The sequence below is a fragment of the Carassius carassius genome, chromosome 7 (genome assembly GCF_963082965.1).
Source record: "Carassius carassius chromosome 7, fCarCar2.1, whole genome shotgun sequence".
Classification (NCBI taxonomy): Eukaryota; Metazoa; Chordata; class Actinopteri; order Cypriniformes; family Cyprinidae; genus Carassius; species Carassius carassius.
The window spans coordinates 36,030,383-36,052,023 of record NC_081761.1 but is presented as its reverse complement, the minus strand read 5'-3'; the positions used below and the strand labels follow the sequence as shown (position 1 = coordinate 36,052,023).

Below are 21,641 nucleotides of genomic sequence, written 5' to 3'. Positions count from 1 at the left end.
CTGACTATAACTGTTGAGAAATGCCAGTAACAGAGATGTTTTGACTCCTGGAGAGTGTCCTTGGAAAAATGTAAAAAAAAAAAAAAAAAAAGGAGCATTTTGATAGCATGTATGTGTGAGATCATTATATTTGTATTTAACCAGTTTATTTACGTATCCTGTATTGATGTCTTCATTTTTAAACATGTTTGAATAAATCTGTCACGAAAACCAGTTTAATAATGAAATAAACGTTATTTTCATGTGTGATTGTGATTTTCCACTAAATGTAAAAATTTGGTTTCACTGGAAAAAAAAAACTATGATATTAATCACAAGTTTATTTTTAATACAATAATATATATATATATATATATATATATATATATATATATATATATATATATATATATATATATAATTATATATATACTACATTATTAACACTGGAAATACAGTTGCAGGACAGTGATTAATGGATTGACAGCAAGGTTACTACCACAATCAAGGCCCCGAAACATAGTAAGAACATCGATAAAACAGTCCATGTGACAACAATGGTTAAACTCTAATTTTATGAATCTATGGCAATACTTTTTGTGCACAAAGAAAACAAAAATAATGACTTTATTCAACAATTCTTCTCCTATCACCATTATGGAGAGTATTACTACGTGTTTTACATCAGCACACACTCTCTGTGTCTGAGTGTCACATTTATGTACATTATTAATCAACCTTCTCTGAAACCACTTCCTGTGTAGGGTTTGCACTATTTAAAAACACGCTAAACATTATAAAGATCACAGCTCTTCTGTGCACACATACTGTACTCTACTGTAAGTACGAGTAAATAATGGAATCAGGGACCTTTTATGTATGCAGAAATATTAATAACAGATCAAGACCTCCAACACAGAGTCACCCCAAGACTGAAGGAGAAGTTCAAAAACAAAGTAAGCAGAAAGGTAAGTTCGAAGCAGAGGCGGCGGCGCTAAGGTTTGAGCTTATAATTGTTCATTTAAAATATCAGTCATGGCTTTCAAGGAACAAAGTGTCAAAGTTTTTGCTTCTATATTAAATATATTAACTCATAATTTTTTATTTATTTATTTATTTACCTTCTCTTTTTTTATATAGGTTCTGATTACATATTTTCCTGTAGGGTGAAAGGTTAGATTTGATCATGTGTGGTGGATTGTTATAAATTTATATTTCTGTGTCTTCTTCCTGTTCGTCAGGAGGAAGTAGATGTTTGGTGTTGATCACAGTGGGTCTCGGGCTCATTTGTGTTCTTCTGCTGGTCTTCATCATACTGCAGCACAACACCATCAGAGCAGAGAGAGACCTGATGAAGAGTTACAAGAACACGGTTGAAGAGTTACAGGACAATTACACTGATCTAATGACTGAAAATGACCAACTGCATAGCAACTTCAGCTCTTGTAGTCACAAGTACATGGAGCTGGAGACCAGAGTCAAAGGTCTCACTGCTGAGAAAAACCAGTTACAGGGAAACATTAACTCTTTGAGTCAGAAGATACTGGAGCTAGAGGACAAAGTCAAAGATCTCACTGCTGAGAAAAGTAAAGTCACATCTTTGAGTGATGAACTAAAGAAAGGTTCTAAACAAGATCAGTAAAAATAAGTTTGCAAGATTTATGTATTTATTTTTGTATTTAATGTGTTTCTTTTAGGTTCAGATGGCTTGTTCATGTCCAATGATGCAAAGAGCTGGTCTGACAGCAGACAGTACTGCAGGGATCGTGGAGCAGATCTAGTCATTATCAACACTGAAGAGAAGCAGGTGAGTTTGTGTGCATGAGTTTGTGTGTCTGTTACTGAATGAGAGGAATAAGCTTTATTCCTGATTTCTCACACAGAGACACATATCTTCATTGGTCAAGGAGAGAGTGTGGATTGGTTTGTCAGACATTGAGAACGAGGGCAACATGAAATGGGTGGATAATTCACCACTGAATCAAGGGTGAGTACTAAAATACTCACATAAATCCGCTATGGATTTATTTGTTTATTTAAAAAAATAAAATAAATAAATAAACCATCCAAATCTTCAGAAAACTTCTGAAAACCTCCCACAAGCACAAAACACAATTCATATTAAGACATTCTATTCAAAGAAAATTCTATTCTGTTCTGTACTACTTATCTTACTCTTGTCATAAAACCATCTGCTAAATGTAAATGTAATTATTTATTGGTTGCTGAATGAGTAAACACTTTTGAGCAATAAATAGGGTCGTAATGAACTGATGTGTCACATTTTATTCAGGTTTTGGTCCAGTGGTGAGCCGAATGACCAGTTTGGGAGGGAGGACTGCGTTGAAGTGCAATCTTTCTTTTCTTCAGACCTGAGCAATTGGAATGATCTTCCATGCTCAATGATATTAAAGGGGATTTGTGAGAAATAGACTTCTATTATGTAGTAATTTTCAGTGTGATGTTAAAATTTTTAACTGACGTTCCTGTCTTGAAAACCTGATTGATACTTTCCATTTAAAGAATCCACCTTAATGTTTTCAGTGCTATTTCATAATTTGATGTATTACAAAAAGTTAATATTCAAATGAAAAGAAACATCCTGTTTCTCATGGGTGAATTAATGTAATCTGGGACAGTGGCTAATGTGGCACACCAAACCTCAAATGTGTTCATGTTTTGCTCCATCAAAAGCAGCTCTATATTAAAATGATCTTATCTAGCTGTTATCATGAGTCTCATTTGTTGATCTGAAGTGTTGAGGAGAAAATCACAGAAGTCTAAAGTGTCCAGAATGCCTTGATTCACTCTATTTTTTCTGATATTGAGTGTCCATGAAACTTATTAATAAAATGATAGATTCATAGTAAACCCATTGCATTTTGTTTGGAGCCATGGATGCAGTGCTGCATTGTCATGGTTATATTTTGAGTGCAGATACTACACTTCCATTTGGAACTTTCTGTTCAGTGATTCAAACGATTTAGAGTAGAGGGGGGGAAATGCCCACTTAAGGACTGTGTAACTTTTTTTTAAACAAAAATTAAATGTGTACAGAATAGTTATCGTAAAATCACAAAAATTTAAAGGGTTCATTGGCAGTGATGGCGAAATGAAGCTTCAGGAAGCTTTCAGCTTTTCAGTGTAGTGGTTGACAAAAGGGTTAATTTTTGGAGGCTTAATTTGCTCACAATACCACCTGGTGGCCAAAGAGTGCAAAAAAAGCAGATATATTTATTACAGGCAGATGTGTAAAGTCCAGGGGTCAGCAAGTAAAGGTCCTGCCATATGTTTATTCCACCCATGAAATTAGCAGCTGATTTCAGCAGAGGAGGAACCAAGTCATTCCCTTCAAGTCACAAGCAAGTATTAAGTCAAATTCCAAGTCCTCAAAGAGTTAAAGTTAATGAGATAAATAAGTGACTAATTGAATTATGATTGTGCTTAAGTGATAAACACCTGCTGTTATTGAGAATTACAGAGGATCAGATGATTTATTGGTTAAAATGATGCCACCATCATGGGGATCAGTGTTTGTTTTAGTTGGGCTCTTGACCCTTTTAATAATTCAAAGTAATTTGCTTTTAAAACTTGCAGTTGTGTTACATAGTAAACACTAACACATTGCTGAATTAAAAGCTTGACATAGCAAGCTAAATTGCCCTTTTTTTCTAAAACATTGAAATGAACATCATGAAGGTGTCTTTCTTTGGTTTGTTAAATGATGTTCAGCTATAACTGAACTACAAAAAAAATCATATTAAACAAATATTACTGTAATGAATAAATATTGGGTGGAAAAACTTGTAGAAGCTCAGGATTATAGATATGTGCACTTATTATATGATCCTCAACAGTGGTGACAATAATTATTCATGCTACAGTGCATGATGGAAGTTTTTACTATGGTGTTACCCAGCATGCACTTCAGCATGACGCATTTTGTTGAGATTCATATGCTGGGTCATGATGTCTGTACTTCTTATTAGAACAAGGTTTCAAAAATGTATATTTATTACATATCAAATTAATTCTTTATAACTATTAGACTAATGGTTCATTTGCATGTGGCAGTTCCACAAGGTAGGTTATTTAAAAACTGAACATGTTAAAAGAAATAGAATTGTTTTGGAAGTTTTCTGCAAAGCACTGATTGCACTGCTTTATAACAGCACATATACTTTTACAGAGAAACATCTAACACAAGAAACCAAAGGTTAAGAGCCCAACTGAAGCAAACACTGATCTCCATGATGGTGGCATCATTTTAACCAATAAAACATCAATATCTGATACTCCGTAACGTACAATAACAGCTGGTGTTCATCACCAATGCACAATCATCATTTAATTAGTCTCTTAATTATCTCTTTGACTTTAACTCTTTGAGGATTGGGATTTGACTTGAGACTAGTTTGTGACTTGGAAGGAATGACTTGGTTCCTCCTCTGGTGAAATCGGCTGCTGAGTTCATGGGTGGAACAAAAATATGGCAGGATTTTACTTTCTGACCCCTGGACTTTACACCTCTGTCTGTAATATATTTGCTTGTTTTACACTCGTTGGCCACCAGGTGGTATTGTGAGCAAATTAAATTTCCAGAAATTAACCCTTTTGTGAACCACTTGGCTGAAAATCTTAAAGGGTTAGTTCACCCAGATAGGAAATTTATGTAATCAATAACTTAACCTCATGTTGTTTCATACCCATAAGACCTCCGTTTATCTTTGGAACACAGTTTAAGATATTTTAGATTTAGTCTGAGAGCTCTCAGTCCCTCCATTAAAGCTGTGTGTACGGTATACTGTCCATGTCCAGAAAGGTAAGAAAAACATCATCAAAGTAGTCCATGTGACATCAGAGGGTCAGTTAGAATTTTTTGCAGCATTGAAAATACATTTTGGTCCAAAAATAGCAAAAACAACGACTTTATTCAGCATTGTCTTCTCTTCCGTGTCTGTTGTGAGAGAGAGTTCAAAACAAAGCAGTCTGGATATCCGATTCGCGAACGTACCATTCAGTTCACCAAATCGAACTGAATCGTTTTAAACGGTTCGAATCTCCAATACGCATTAATCCACAGTTGACTTAAGCTGTTAACTTTTTTTAATGTAGCTGACACTCCCTCTGAGTTCAAACAAACCAATATCCCGGAGTAATTCATGTACTCAAACAGTACACTGACTGAACTGCTGTGAAGAGAGAACTGAAGATGAACACTGAGCCGAGCCAGATAACGAACAAAACATTGACTCATTCACGAGTCAAGAACCATTTCTGTCAGACGCGTCCGATTCAAGAACTGAGGAGCTAATGATAGTGTGCATGTGTGATTCAGCGTGAAGCAGACCGACACACAGGGCGTCTTAACTGAACTGATTCTTTTGGTGATTGATTCTGAACTGATTCTGTGCTAGTGTTATGAGCGCGGGTAAACCGAAGGCTTGAATCAAGGGCAATCATCGCAAATGACGCCATTACTTTGAGCACAAAAGAACTGGTGAACCGTTTTCTTCAACCGGTTTATTGAATCGAACTGTCCGAAAGAACTACTGGTGATCCGAAAAACAATGCAACTGGTTCTTGACTCGTTAACGAGTCAGTCTATTGTTCGTTATCTGGCTCGGCTCGGTGTTCATCATGTTCTGTAATGGGAACTATGTTTAAAGGAACTGTTGTAGGGCCGGAGGATGTAAGTTGGGACACACTGTTATGATGTAAGTTCCTGAGTAAAGGAGTTCTACGGAGCATCACGTGCAGTCCTGGTCTGTTATTGTGAATATCTAACGTAACATGGTGTCAGAAACAAACCGAACCTAAAAATGAAAAAAAAATACCAGTGACATAAGGGGAAAATAGATGGAGAAGCGCCAGCCCCACCAATGTTAGCCTCACAGCTAACAATGCCTGGAAAGTTCGACTTTACTAATACAAGCGAATGGCCACGATGGATGAAGCGTTTCGAGCACTACAGAATCGCATCCAGTTTGGATAAACAGACAGAGGATTATCAGGTGAATACTTTCATGTATGCGGCGGGAGATGATGCCGAAGATATACTGTATATGCTACCATTGACTGATGCTCATAAGAGATCATATGCTGCCGTTATGGAGGCTTTTAACAAGCACTGCGTTAGCAAGAGGAATGTTATCTTTGAACGCGCGCGATTCAACAAGCGAGAGTCGTTTATTACAGCTGTCCATTCACTCGCGGAGCAATGTGATTTCGGCGCTCTAAAAGAAGATCTGATAAGGGACCTCATTGTGGTCGGCATATGTGATGCCAAACTGTCAGAAAGCTTGCAGTTGGACGCGGATTTGACGCTAGAGAAAGCGATAACGAGAGTGAGACAAAGTGCGGCGGTGAAAAAACAACAGCCAATACTGCGCGGGGCAGAGCAGCCGATTGGACACGTTGAAGCTATACACAAAAAGGAAAGGAGATCACAAAAGTCACCTAAAATGAAAGTAGAAATGTGGTCGATGTGGAAACATTAAAAATCATCTCTGGAAAGACTGCCCAGCTAGAGATGCAGACTGGATTTTGCTTTCCTTGGTGAGGTGTATAAACAAGACACTGATGGATGGAATGAATTGATTGTACTGAATGGGGAAAACACGGTTTTCAAACTAGACACAGGGGCAGCAGTTACAGCAATTCCAAGCAGCAGTTTCTCCACAGAGAAGTATGGGGTTTTACATCCACCGGGGAAAGTGCTGTTCGGGCCAGGAAATCAAAGGCTGGATGTGAAGGGATGGTTCAAAGGGCGATTAAGCATAAAAGAGGAAATGACAGAACAGGATGTTTATGTAGTCGCTGGACTGTCCAAGCCCCTATTAGGGCTCCCTGCAATTGAAGCCCTCACTCTAATACAGCGACTCCACACAGTACAAGAGCGAAAGGAGGACATGATAGCCGAATACCCCTCAGTGTTCTCTGGCTTAGGCAAATTAAAGGAGCCATACAAAATTGAGTTGGAGCCAGCTGCTGTCCCATATGCTCTGTCTTCTCCACGCCGTGTGCCCCTGCCAATGAGAGATAAAGTGCAAGCAGAATTAAAACGCATGGAGGATATGGGGGTGATTTCGAAAGTGTCTCAGCCCACTCCATGGTGTGCAGGCATGGTGGTTGTGCCCAAGGCCCAAGGGAAGATACGACTGTGTGTGGACTTGACGCACCTAAATAAATGGGTGTGGAGAGAACGTCACATTCTCCCTGCTGTTGACCAGACACTCGCAATGCTTGCTGGGGCCAAAGTAGTGACATGACATTCAGCCAAGTATGGTGACCCATACTTAGAATTCGTGCTCTGCATTTAACCCATCCAAAGTGCACACACACAGAGCAGTGAACACACACACACACACTGTGAACACACACCCAGAGCAGTGGGCAGCCATTTATGCTGCGGCGCTCGGGGAGCAGTTGGGGGTTCAATGCCTTGTTCAAGGGCACCTAAGTCGTGGTATTGAAGGTGGAGAGAGAACTGTACATGCACTCCCCCCACCCACAATTCCTGCCGGCCTGAGACTCGAACTCACAACCCTTTGATTGGGAGTCCGACTCTCTAACCATTAGGCCACGACTTCAAGTATTCACAAAGCTGGCACAAAGCACAAAGTTCACTTTTAACCACATTTATCACCCCATTTGGCAGATATGCATTCAACCGTCTACCATTTGGGATCTCGTCAGCCCCAGAGCATTTTCAGCGTCGTATGTAGCAAATGCTGGAAGATTGTGAAGGAGTTGGGTGTCATGCTGACGACATATTAGTTTATGGTGAGGACATGCAGCAACACAATGAGCGACTGCATCGGGTCCTTATGAGACTGAGAGATGAAGGCTTGACGCTTAATGAGAAATGTGTGTTTGAAACGGACAAAATGATGTTTCTGGAGCATAGAATCGGAGCGATGGTGTGGCACCAGATCCAGACAAAGTCAGGGCGATCTTGGAGATGCCGGAACCAACGGGAGTGGATGGAGTAAGGAGAGTGATGGGGATGGCTAATTATCTGGGTTAAGTTTAACCCAGATAAGTTTTTTGCTGCTTTGCTGCTTTAAGGGATGTGTTTAGCCGCCATGGCATTCCAGAGACTGTTATGTCTGATAATGGACCACAATACAGCTGTGCACTCTTTAAGAACTTTGTCAGTGAATACGGGTTCACACACATTACCAGCAGCCATCTGGGGAGGCAGATCGCGCAGTAGCGACGGTAAATGGACTCTGGAAAGGGGGAGATGAGAAAACAAAAGCTTTGCTGATATATCGCTCTACCCCTCTGGAGAACGGGTACTCTCCAGCACAACTGCTAATGGGGAGACAACTGCGTACTACCATACCACAGCTTCCAACTCTTCAGAGAATTAAGAGATTCAGAGAATCTGACAAGTGGGCAAAAGAGAGACAGCGACCCAGGTACAATATGCGTTACAAGACACGTCCCTTACCAACTTTGCAGCCTGGACAGAGAGTGTGGCTGCAGAAAGAGAAATCACAAGGGACTGTCATACGCCAGGCAGAAACGCCTAGGTCTTACTTGGTGCACACTGAGGGAGGTCTGTTCAGGAGAAACCGCACTCACATGCAGCCAGTTCTTTCGCCGCGTCTTCAAGAACCCGGGGGAAAGACTGACACAGCCCTTGAACATAGTGACATTGACAGTTCTATGCACACTACTAAGGGAGTGAAAGTGTCCAGGGACACTGAGTTGAGTAGAGCACCTTACGTGACCAGTTTTGGCCGAGTTTCACGAGTTTTCAAGTTTTCAAAAAAAGAGAGAGTAAAATGTTCACTGTTTGTTCATAAGGGAAAAAAAGAGAGAGTAAAATGTTCACTGTTTGTTCAAAAGAAGATGTAGCTTGTAACTGAATGCTTAAAGGTTCTGGAAAGAGATATCTAATATGTTACAATTGAAAATTGTCTTTCCTTTCTTAAAAGGGGGAGGTGTTCTGTAATGGGAACTATGTTTAAAGGAACTGTTGTAGGGCCGGGGATATAAGTTGGGACACACTGTTAGGATGTAAGTTCCTGAGTAAAGGAGTTATACGGAGCATCACGTGCAGTCCTGGTCTGTTATTATGAATATCTAACGTAACACATCTTCAGTTCTCTCTTCACAGCAGTTCAGTCAGTGTACTGTTTGAGTACATGAATTACTCCGGGATATTGGTTTGTTTGAACTCAGAGGGAGGGTCAGCCACATTAAAAAACTTAACAGCTTAAGTCATTTGTGGATTAATGCGTATTAGGGATGCGACCCGTTTAAAACGTTTCAGTTCGATTTGGTGAACTGAATGATTCGTTCGCGAATCGGATATCCAGACTGCTTTTTTTTGAACTCTCACAACAGAAACGGAAGAGAAGACAATGCTGAATAAAGTCGTCATTTTTGCTATTTTTGGACCAAAATGTATTTTCGATGCTTCAAAAAATTCTAACTGACCCTCTGATGTCACATGGACTACTTTGATGATGTTTTTCTTACCTTTCTGGACATGGACAGTATACCATACACACAGCTTCAATGGAGGGACTGAGAGCTCTCAGACTAAATCTAAAATATCTTAAACTGTGTTCCAAAGATAAACGGAGGTCTTACGGGTTTGAAACAACATGAGAGTAAGTTATTAATTACATAAATTTGCTATCTGGGTGAACTAACCCTTTAATGCTTCATGAGGCTTCATCTTACATTCACTAGTCATTGCCTATTTGTATGGTGTCTGAAAAAGGTCAATGCACTGCAAATAGAAAACAAAAAACACCTGCAAATTAAAAAAGTCCTTTATTAACTCCACAGAGCCGTATGGACTTCTTTTATCATGGATGGGTGCAATTTTTTAGACTTTCAATTTTGGGCTTCCATCCACTCCCATTATAAAGCCTGATGCCTTGACAGCGCTGACTTTGAAAAATAATTAAGGTTTGATTTTGGTGTGAATTACATACATTGAAACATCCATCCATCCATCTTCTTCCGCTTATCCGGGGCCGGGTCACGGGGGCAGCGGTCTAAGCAGAGAACCCCAGACTTCCCTCTCCCTAGACACTTCCTCCAGCTCTTCTGGGGGGACACCGAGGCGTTCCCAGGCCAGCCGGGAGACATAGTCTCTCCAGCGTGTCCTAGGTCTTCCCCCGGGGTCTCCTCCCAGTGGGACGCGCCCGGAACACCTTCCCGGGAAGGCGTCCAGGAGGCATCCGGAACAGATGCCCGAGCCACCTCAGCTGACCCCTCTCGATGTGGAGGAGCAGCGGCTCTACTCTGAGCTCCTCCCGGGTGACTGAGCTTCTCACCCTATCTCTAAGGGATCGCCCATTGCTTTGAAACATTGAAACAACTGTAAAAAAAATGACAGAATAAAAAATGACAGAATAATGTCTAAAACTGAATACAAATTAATAAATATGTTCATTCGGCTCGATTTGAGAAAGAGGAAAGGATTTAACCAGATTTAAAAAACACACTGGGTGGCTCTTTATTATTATAGTGTGGTTGTGTAAACTCAATATATATTTTACACTATACAACACATTTTCAGTTTCAAACTACTTGCATGTAGCATCCGATGACCCCTTTAGTTTGTACCAAGGGTAACATGCTGCCTGTCTGACAAAGAAATTTGCTTTATTTCTTTACAGAAAAAATTAGTGCACAGGCAGTTTTAGCTTAATATAATTTATTATATAATTAAATATATTAATTAATGAATTACAAAATTATAATAGTCTATTTTAAAAATATTGTTAGCTGGTGATCACTGGCAAGCTAAACTAGCTACCTGATGCTAACTTAAGGTGCCTTGAAGGTGCCTTTTTAATTATAAAGTTTGAATATTTTCATTCAACCAACTGGAATACTTTTGATGGGGGAAAAAGCAAAGTATTTGATGTCCAGAACATAGTAACTACAGTAATTAAGCAGTTTTACCCCAAAGACTATAGGTTTGAAAAACAATTATGTCATTTTGAAAATATAATTATATTTTTCTCACTAAATAACACATACTCCATATCCACAGGCCTTGTTCTTATATCATATAGCCTACAACTGTGATGTTCTACAAAATAACAAGATTTAAAAATACTTTTTGCTTACTGCAGAAAATTACATCACTTGTACTCTTCAAGACTAACTCATTTCCTCATGTCTATTAGAGAGCTTGTACACTGGCAGGCATGACATTATTTCAACATAAATTGTGTTTGTCTCTTTTAAATGTAATATGCAGAGAGTGATACTCAAAACAGTACACTTTTTTTTTCTATTTCCCATTTTCAAGATATTTATAGCAAGGATATTTCAGATCCAGTAGGCTAACCATAACTGTGACAAATGCTGGCCCAAGAAAGATGTTTTGACTTATGGGTTGATTGTTTGTTTTCTGATCTAGAATGAACATGGTAAGGTGGTAAAGGTCACAGTGCTGCAGCTTCAGAGACTGAGGAGCGTGTCAGACCAGAAGTCTTTATTTACACTGAATGACAGGGTCCAATGAAATCACTTCCTGTGTAAAATTAGCAGTTAAAATGAATCATATCATAATCATCACTTGAAAAACCACAGCTCATCCGTGAAGACGTACTGCAAGACGCAAAAACAAAAGAAATGGACTTTACTAGAGAGTATTTTAATGAAAGAGATTTTATTGACACAACCAGACCTCAAGCACACTGCCAAGATGAAGGAAGAGCTCGAAATCACAGTAAGCAGAACCTTTAGTTTGAACTGTAGTATTTCAGTCATTTTCTAAGAACAATGCTTTATTGTTTACTTAAGCAGCATATTTTCTTGTTTGTGAGTTTTGCTGTACAGTAAATATTGAACAATATTTTGTGTTTTCTTCCTCTCTGACAGGAGGAAGGTGTTTTTTAGTGGGGATCACTGTGAGTCTTGGGATCATTTGTCTTCTTCTGATTGGTGCCATCATACTGCAGCACTTTCTGACCACTACTAAGCGAGGTTCAAACTGTTTTTTGTTGTTGTTAATCCTATATACAATTTTTAAGTTATAGGGTAAGCAACATTTTCCATACTCATTTTATTTTACTGGTTGAAAATCTCAATGGCTTGGTTGAAAATCTCAATGGGTCTGTGTAGCCGCAGACCAATCAGAGAGCCCATGATTACTCACAGATGTTCACAGTTTGGGTTGGCATGATGCCCAAAAGAGGCATTTGCAAAGGTGGTTTGAAAAAAAAAAGATGTATTTTTGTATTTCCGCCATAGTAGTGTAGAAACTGTCTACTCCAGCTTTAAAACTCTGTGTTTCTCTCAGGATATCTGTGGGGTCCAGATGGCTTGTTCCTGTCCAATGAGTTGAAGAGCTGGTCTGACAGCAGACAGTACTGCAGGGATCGTGGAGCTGATCTGGTCATTATCAAGAGTGAAGAGAAGCAGGTGAGTTTCTGTGAGTGTCTGTTAATGAATGAGAGCAAACACACTTACTCCGTGTTATTCCTATTCACACAGAGATACATATCTTCATTGGTCAAAGAGAGTGTGTGGATTGGTTTGTCTGACACAGAGAAAGAGGGCATCATGAAATGGGTGGATAATTCACAGCTGAATCAAGTGTAAGTGCTAAAACACTCACAGAAAACCATAGTTAATTCTTAATTTAAAAACCATTAAATCCATTAATAAGAAGATTTTCTTCCACCAGCACAACCATGAAAGGCAATTCTCAAAAATACGTTCTATTAAAAGAATATTCTCCTCCTCTCTTAAATTTTCACTTCCGCTTCTGCAGTATTTTAGTTTACTCTTGAAATGTTTTGCTGCTGGGAGTGTTGTTGATTACTGAATAGGTTGTCATGATCCTCATTGAGTTGCAAAGTGGATGGAAATTTTAAGCAAACTTTAGGGGTTCTGAATCATTAAAAATCTGACTCATTTCATTCAGGTTTTGGGCCAGAGGTGAGCCGAATAACTATCAAGGTGGAAATGAGGACTGTATTGAACTCATGCCTTCACATCCCGCCCTGGAGAACTGGAATGATTTCCCATGCTCTGAGAAGAAAAAAGGGATTTGTGAGAAATAGGGTTCATCATAGTGTTGCTTTTACATGGCTCCATTCTACCAACTGTTAGTACGTCCATATTCTGCTGTTATCATGTTTCTTATTTGTTGGTTATTGACTTTTAGTTTGTATCTGCTTTTTTTCTTTGTCTTCTTCCATTTTACGTTCTTCCCATTGATTATTTGTTGTTATGGTTACTGATTACGAAGCTCATCTGTTTCTTGTCTTGTTCTCCTTCCAGTTATTTCTTTTTATTAAAGATTGACTTCTATATTTACATCCTTTCTCTTCCATTTACTACAAGTAGCTGTGACACCGTCAACCTGTGTATTTCTTAATATTTTGTACAGTAAGCTTAATTAAATTGATTTAAAGCAGAGATGGTCAGTAAAGCTTGAAAAAATGAGAACTTGTTATTGTTTTCTAGGAAATATGTGTCCGTGTTACTGTTATGTTTTCAAATAATAATTTGGGTCAATGTCAACACAGAGTGCCTTTCAACCCTCACAATACTCAAAGATTTTGGTTTTCATTTCCCATTCGCTTGATGTCATGTCATAAATAGTAGACACTCAAGTACTATAGAAACATATTAGCTGAGTAACCAACAAATTTTTTTTGATAATTATGGGCCATTATTCAAAGCATAAACCATAAGATAGGTCTACTCTGTCATGGACATATTATATACGTTTTCAATGCAAAATAAAGATGCAAATATATATATAATAAATATGATTACATCCTCAATCACCCCCATTCATATATATATATATATATATATATATATATATTTTTTTTTTTTTTTTTTTTTTTTTTTTTTTTTGCATTATTAACTACAAATGAATGCTAAGTCCCTGTCATGTTTATGTCCAGTCTATTGAGTCTAAGTGGACAACAGGAAGCACATTTTGAGCTTCTGTTAGCATATAGCTTACAACAATCTGTGACTAGCTAAATAGTAAGTCTGGTTGTTGAAGAGAATTTGGTATATTTAAACTTACATATTTTGAAAATACTGTATTCGAATCACTTCCAGCTTATTTTATGGTGACAGGGTGTACACGTTCAGCTTTGGCAAAGCAATTAAGCAATCTCATACAAAGAAAATTTGTCAATTGAAAAGTCACCAATTTACTCACCTCACTGCCACTGAAGATATGAAAAGTCTGTTGTCCTGATGTCACTAAAGGGATGGCCTTTTCTTAAAGGGGCAGATTCCCCAATATGACAAGTAGGGGTAACTGCAGCCTGGAGCAATGGGCGTGGCAAAAGGTGGGCGTGCCGAAAGGTTTCTCATTGGTGGAAAGAAAGGTAGGGGGCGTGGCAAAAGCGAAAACTGGCTGTTCCGACTAAAGGCGAGCCATACCCTTAATTGCTATTGGCCTATAGATTAATAGAAAGCGATAAATTAAACACATAATCCTTTAAAACCAATTGAAATTCATCCAATGTAAAAACAGCGTTAATGATGTTAAAAATATTATTTTAAATTACTTTCGAAAGTACCTTCAAAACGGCTTACTGACGTAATCACCACCACACGTTTAGGTCTTAGTTTATCAATAATCAAAAACAGATTACAATTATTTTTGAGAATACAAACGTCTCTTAACACGGTTAGTCGCACTTGCTGTTCTTAAGCTAAAGTCATTTAAAGTCAGCTGTATTTGTTAACATTTGCGAACTAACAAGAACAAACAACGTACATTAACTAACCAAGTTTAATAAATACTGTATCAAATGTATTGCTCGTAGTTAATGTTAGTTAATACATCAGTCAACAAATGAAACTTTATTGTAAAGTGTTACACTAGAAAACTAGGTTTTGCCTGATAGAAAAAAATAAATATGACAAAACCATTAAATTATCTAATTTAAAAATTAGTCAGAAGAGTTTTAGTAACCTTGTTTTAAGTGACATTAACCAATTAGGCAAACAGACACAGCTTTATCTACTAAAACATTTATTTAGCTTTCAGTTTCAGTCACCAATTAAAAGTAAAAAGATAGATAGATAGATAGATAGATAGATAGATAGATAGATAGATAGATAGATAGATAGATAGATAGATAGATAGATAGATAGATAGATAGATAGATAGATAGATAGATAGATAGATAGTCCTCCTCACATCTGGACTGACAGACTTCCAGTCAACCATACCTACACAAGAGAAAAACAAATGTTGAGAGATTCAAAAAAGAAGTACTACTGACTCTTCACTGAGTACCATGCTAGTACATATGCTTCCTGTGCATGGTTTCTAAAAGAATGGAATCAGAAAAAAGTTGACTGGCACTCATCTATACCACAGGTTATACTAATATTTACATTTACATTTATTAATTTAGCAGACGCTTTTATTCAAATCGACTTACAAATGAGGACAAAGTGGAAGCAATCAAAAACAACAAAAAGAGCAATGATATATAAGAGCTATAACAAGTCTCAGTTAGCTTAACACAGTACACGTAGCATGGCCTTTTAAATAATGTAATAAATAAAAAGAAAACAAAAAGAAAAGAAAAAGAATAGAGCAAGCTATTTGGTGAATGTGCATGTACCACTCCAACATGTTGGATTAACTTTGGGCAATGGTACAGTCAAGGCATGAGGATCTAATACAAGAGGAAAATCATTCAGAGTAAAGTTACTGACAGTGCTTGTCTCCATCTTCTAATGTTGACAATGTGCCTCTGAAGGAAAGTCAGTGTCTTTCTCAGGTGTGGTGGATATGCAATGTTGAAAGCAGAATCCATCCACAAGGCTGTTATGAAGGCTTCATCAAGGCTGGTGCACTGACACACATCTGTTCCATCTTCTGTCACCACACTGAGCGCTCGAACTATGATTGACATTTTACAGTCAGTATCCATCAGGTGTATGGTAGGAAAGGTGTTTCCGGGTCACCCTTTCATAAAATAAATAAATAAAAAGAATAATAACAACAACAACAATAATAATAATAAAAATTAAGAGAAAAAAAGAAAACACTTTTTCAGATTCATCAGATTCTGTTGCATCCTCTTTGGCTCAGACAGTGTAGCTACATACACTGCAGAACTGCAGAAACATTCAGAAGCTAATGTATAAGGTTCACAATACGATGCATTTCATCTTCTTGTATACACTGATGAATCTTACATTGTTTTCGAAAACTATTGCTTTACATTTTTAACAGATGGGCTAAAAAGGTACAGAAGAATAAAATATTACCTGAAAAGATTTGAAACAAGATATTTTACAGTTGATGAGTTTTTTTTATATACTCACTCCAGCAGGTGTCCTTAAGTATGTGTATTTTTTGAGTATATCCTCCACAGAGATTCCTTCCGTGCTTTCTCATTGTCTCCAGGAGAATGTTCCTGTCGTGTCGTCTTTGACCGTCGAGGGGTCTGGATGTGTTTCTGATACTCACTTTATAACACATTCGCATGTGCCTCAACAGACACTGAATCCTCCCCAACACAAGCTTCCTTAATCAGAACAACAGAAACAGATCATGCTTAGACCGTGACAGATATGAAAAACATCTAAATACTTACTGAACAAGGTGTTTTAGATATAAAAAATAATAAAAAAAAACATTGAACTGCATAAACATTAAGATGATGGTCAGGCAGTGAAGAAGTGGATCCATACTAAAAGGATTTAAATATCTGTAGTACATTATCTTCCTCACATTAACCTGTACTAAGTGAAAATGTAAAATTGATTAACAGTGCAAAAATAAATTATGCATATGGCAGTGTGCTTACATATTCTACAATAACCTGCCAGTGAAGCACGTTCTGCTTTACATTTCAGGTTTAGGGATGTGTCAGATGTGCTCAAAACACAAACTTGACTGATTGTCATTTTCCAGCAAATAAAGATTACAACATATTGTTACTACAATATTGTGTGTGATTATGTTGATAGAGATAAATCAATGGTTTAAAAACAATTTAACTTACACAGTCATTTCTTTCTATATTTCTCTGGAAAGGGTTCTTCACAACCAGTGTGTTGACAGCTTGAATATACTCAGCATTAGTTGGACACCTGGCAGAAAGAAACAAACTCTAAATTAGAGTTTTTTTTATTTTGTCTAATCGTCTTCAGATTGTGAATTGATCTTCATACAGTTGTAATAGCAGAGGTGGTAATAATTATGTATTCTGTACTCTATTGTACAAAAAGGACGCAGATATAAACTATCATCTCTGAAGGATTCGCCGTCGATGCGGTCATCGTTTTGTCTCACTGTACATATGTCTGTCAACAACAATAAACTAATTACTAAAGCCCGCAAGATATAACGCAAAGGAAAAATTATGATCGTATTGTAACAAACTTATCTTAATATACATATTTGTGGTATATAAAGTATAGATAAACGTATAAACGATGAATAATTACCTCACGTCTTATTGCCGCCACCTTGTCTAAGGAACTTACGTAAATGTATATTTACTGCTGATTGGCCAGCACAGTAAAACTCCTTTCACCAATGAGAAACCTTTTGCCACGCCCCTACCTTTTGGCACACCCCTACCTTTCGGCGCGCCCATTGCTCCAGTCTGCAGCTACCCCTGTCTCCAATATGACGGGGTGGACAACCATTCAAGGGACATGGACAAACTCTTCTTTTTGTTTAAATAAAAATATAGCTTTTATTACCAAATGATCAATACACTCAAATTGAGTAATCTCTTATTTAACTAAATATTAATAGGATAATAATTTTCTTTAATTTTATGATTTGACAATATTCTACTATCATTCAAATTTAATGAGCAGTGTATGGGACATAGCAAAACAACACACATCCTCTTACACACGCACATACACAAAAAAAAAATGGTATGGTAAGATTAAATTTATTTTAGTAAATAAAATTATCTTTGGTTAGGATGCTGGTACACAAAATAATATTTTATCCTTTTTTACTTAAAGAAAATCTTCAATGTAACAGCTGCTTGTGGCCATAAGCATTTCAATTTAATTTTGCATTTTCAGTTCCACCACTCCATTTCTGTTTGGGGAGTTTCCTCCAGTCCATCAGAATATAGCAGAGAGCAGGTTTATCAGACTAAAGTGATCAAAGAGGAAGACAAACATCAGAACCTGAGCATTTACTGCTATGTTTCCTGCATCATCAATATAAAGGTCCAGTTTGGCCTGTTTAGGGCTGTTTGAGTTTATTTGAGTGTTCACAGACTCCTCTTGTTGGCTTCTGAAGCTGATGTGGTTGAATGTACAAAACACAAATATAGTACAGCTCAGCTTTTAAGGTGAGACTGAAGGACTCTATCCTCATAAAAGGCCAGTGTGAAACACAACAACTTCCTGTGTAAACTTGGCACTCTCCACAAAAGACACTAATAAGCATTTTAAAGATCACATCTAAGCTGTTAAGACAAACTGTAAGACACAGTAAATGATGGATTTAGAGGCTATTTATGAAAATGTTGAACGCAAAGATATTCAGAACACAACTGGACCTCAAACTCCGAGTCATGAAGGAAGAAAGAAAGTAAAGTGCAGTAAGAAAAAATACTTGGTTATGTTAATAGTTTCACTGTGAGGAAATGCGAAACATCACATACCATTTCAAATACTGTATTTCTATGATTGTAATGTCACTGTTTCTGCTTTTAAATGAAATGCATTTTAATTGACTTATTTTTTTATTTAATTTCTCAAAGTGTTCTTGTTCGCAAATTTTGTCATAGCACTTAAAAATATACTTACACAACATAAAAAGGCATGTCTATTGCCAAAAGCAATAGTAGATTATCCTTACAGAAGTTGATTTGAAGCTGTATTTCTGATAACATGAAGAGCATTAAATTATATTTGTGTGTTTTGGTCCTGTTCGTCAGGAGGAAGTAGATGTTTGGTGTTGATCACAGTGGGTCTCGGGCTCATTTGTGTTCTTCTGCTGGTCTTCATCATACTGCAGCACATCACCATCACAGCAGAGAGAGACCTGATGAAGAGTTACAAGAACACGGTTGAAGAGTTTAATCAAACCATCAACAGCTTACAGGACAATTACACTGATCTAATGACTGAAAAACACCAACTGCAGAACAACTTCAACTCTTTGAATCAGAAGAACATGGAGCTGGAGACCAGAGTCAGAGATCTTACTGCTGAGAAAAACCAGTTAAAGACAGATTTTGATAAGGGGGTCTCAGTTAGTTTTTTACTATCCACTGAGAAGAAGAGCTGGTCTGAGAGCAGACAGTACTGCAGGGATCGTGGAGCTGATCTGATCATTATCAAGAGTGAAGAGAAGCAGGTGAGTTTGTGTGAGTGTCTGTTAAAGAATGAGAACAATCACACTTACTCCTGTTTTTATTCACACAGAGGTTCATATCTTCATTAGCCAGTAAGAGAGTGTGGATTGGATTGTCTGACATACAGCAGGAGGGCACCATGAAATGGGTGGATAATTCAACACTGAATCAAGGGTAAGTGTGCTACTGTACTTTTATACTACTTTTGTTTAATATTTTTAGTTTTATTGCATTTGTCAAAAAATCCTAAAGGATTCCTATTTACACTTTGTGCAAGATTCTAATTAGAATTTCTATCATATTTTGGAACTGTTCCTGTAAGATTATATTCCTAGTCTTATAAGATTCCATATTGTCTTATAGCTAATTAACAGAAAATTCGACACATGTTGTACAGGTTTTGGCTCAAAGGTGAACCGAATGACCAAGGTGGAACTGAGGACTGTATTGAACTGATGCCTTCAAATCCGGTCCTGAACAACTGGAATGATCTGCCATGCTCAGAGAAGAAAGAATTTATTTGTGAGAAATAGGATATGGTTTTGGTTCTGTTGTGTTATGAAATCATTCTTATTGTGACTGCATTATATATGTTTTAGTTTTCTGCCTTAGCAAACTATTTACTTTTTATATTAACCTCTTTTATGGTATATATATATAGAAAACAAACAAACAAAAAGCATCCTGCTGGATAGTCATGCATCAAGTGCAAATAAATAAATATTAACATAGAGCTGCTTGTGATGGAGCAAAACATCAGAAAGGTGGTACATTATCCACCATCCCACATTGCAATAACAATTCACCTAACACATAACAATTCCCCTCTGAGAAAAAAAAGGATGCTGTGAGTTTATTATAAGAAAAAAATGACAATTTTACATTTCCCTTTCATATGAATATACACTACTGATTTAAAAAAAAAAAAAAAATATATATATATATATATATATATATATATATATATATATATATATATATATATATATATATATATATATATATTCTCAGAGGGGAATTGTTATGTGTTAGGTGAATTGTTATTGCAATGTGGGATGGTGGATAATGTACCACCTTTCTGATGTTTTGCTCCATCACAAGCAGCTCTATGTTAATATTTATTTATTTGCACTTGATGCATGACTATCCAGCAGGATGCTTTTTTGTTTGTTTGTTTCCTTCAAACTGAACTTAAAAAAGTTAAGAAAAAAGATTATGGGATCTGAGAATGTTTATGTACACAGAAATGTTAATAACAGATCTGGACTTCAAACACAGAGTCACAAGCTTACAGAAACACTGTAAAAGTGCAGTAAGAATTGTCATTTTAAGCGGCGATCGTGGAAAATTCGTACGCGGAAATTCGCGTACACGGAAATTCGTCCCCCGCACTTTTTCGGTCAAGTGTGTTCGTATAGACGTTTTCAAGAGCTGGTGTGAATAAATTAAAATTTTAACTCAAAGAGACAGGATAGTTTGCGCATGACCTGATGTTTTATTTGGACCTAGAAGACGAGACGAACACCACGGAGCACTAAAACCCTACTGCAGTCAGTATGTGTTTAATTCATACTCAAAGCCGGAGGGCGCTCTTGCGCAGAAAATCATACCAGGAAACTCCTAATATGGACAACAACAGCGTCCAACTATTGCTGTATGTAAACAGTTGTTTTCACAGAAAACCCTTTTATACAGTCTATGAGAAAAACAGACACGATTGCGACAATATGTGTTTTTTTCAAGTCATCTCCAGCAGGTGATAAATAAAGTATATAAAAAATGCTATTATTACAGTATAAAAACTATTCTGCCTTATTATGTGATAAAAAAGTGTTTGTAGAATATAAACAAATCATTATTTGTTATTGTCCAGCGGTTATAGATTTCTAATCCAATTAAAAGCTAGAAATTAGAGAAAAATTAAAGTTGCCTATAGTATCCTACCAGTCAGAAGTTTTTGAACAGTAAGCTTGTTAATGTTTTATAAAGAAGTATCTTCTGTTCACCAAGCCTGCATTTATTTGATCAAGTACAGCAAAACAGTAAAATTTTGAAATATTTTTACTAGCCTATTTAAAATAACTTTTATATTTTAATATATTTCAAAATGTAATTTATTGAGATTTCAAAGTTGATTTTTTTTTGCATCATTACTACAGTCACACAAATTCTGATATTCTGCTAAAAAACTAAAAAAAACTTATTATGATAATGTTAAAAACAGCTGAGTAGAATATTTTTAAGGTATCTTTGATGAATAGAAAGTTCAGAAGATTTATCTGAAATATAAATATTTTGTAAAATGATGCCTTTATCATCACTTTTGTTCAATTTAAAGAA

At 37.0% G+C, this 21,641-nt stretch overlaps 1 protein-coding gene across 1 annotated transcript; it reads left to right on the top strand.

Annotated features, from left to right (window-relative positions):
- The first annotated feature begins 636 nt into the window (after window positions 1-636).
- On the top strand, window positions 637-19,834 carry LOC132144266 (CD209 antigen-like protein C). Its single transcript, XM_059555045.1, has 5 exons — window positions 637-643; window positions 1,221-1,601; window positions 1,677-1,786; window positions 1,863-1,966; window positions 19,699-19,834. Exons 1-5 carry the CDS (start codon window positions 637-639, stop codon window positions 19,832-19,834), a joined length of 738 nt encoding a protein of 245 aa, XP_059411028.1.
- The last annotated feature ends 1,807 nt before the right edge of the window (window positions 19,835-21,641 follow it).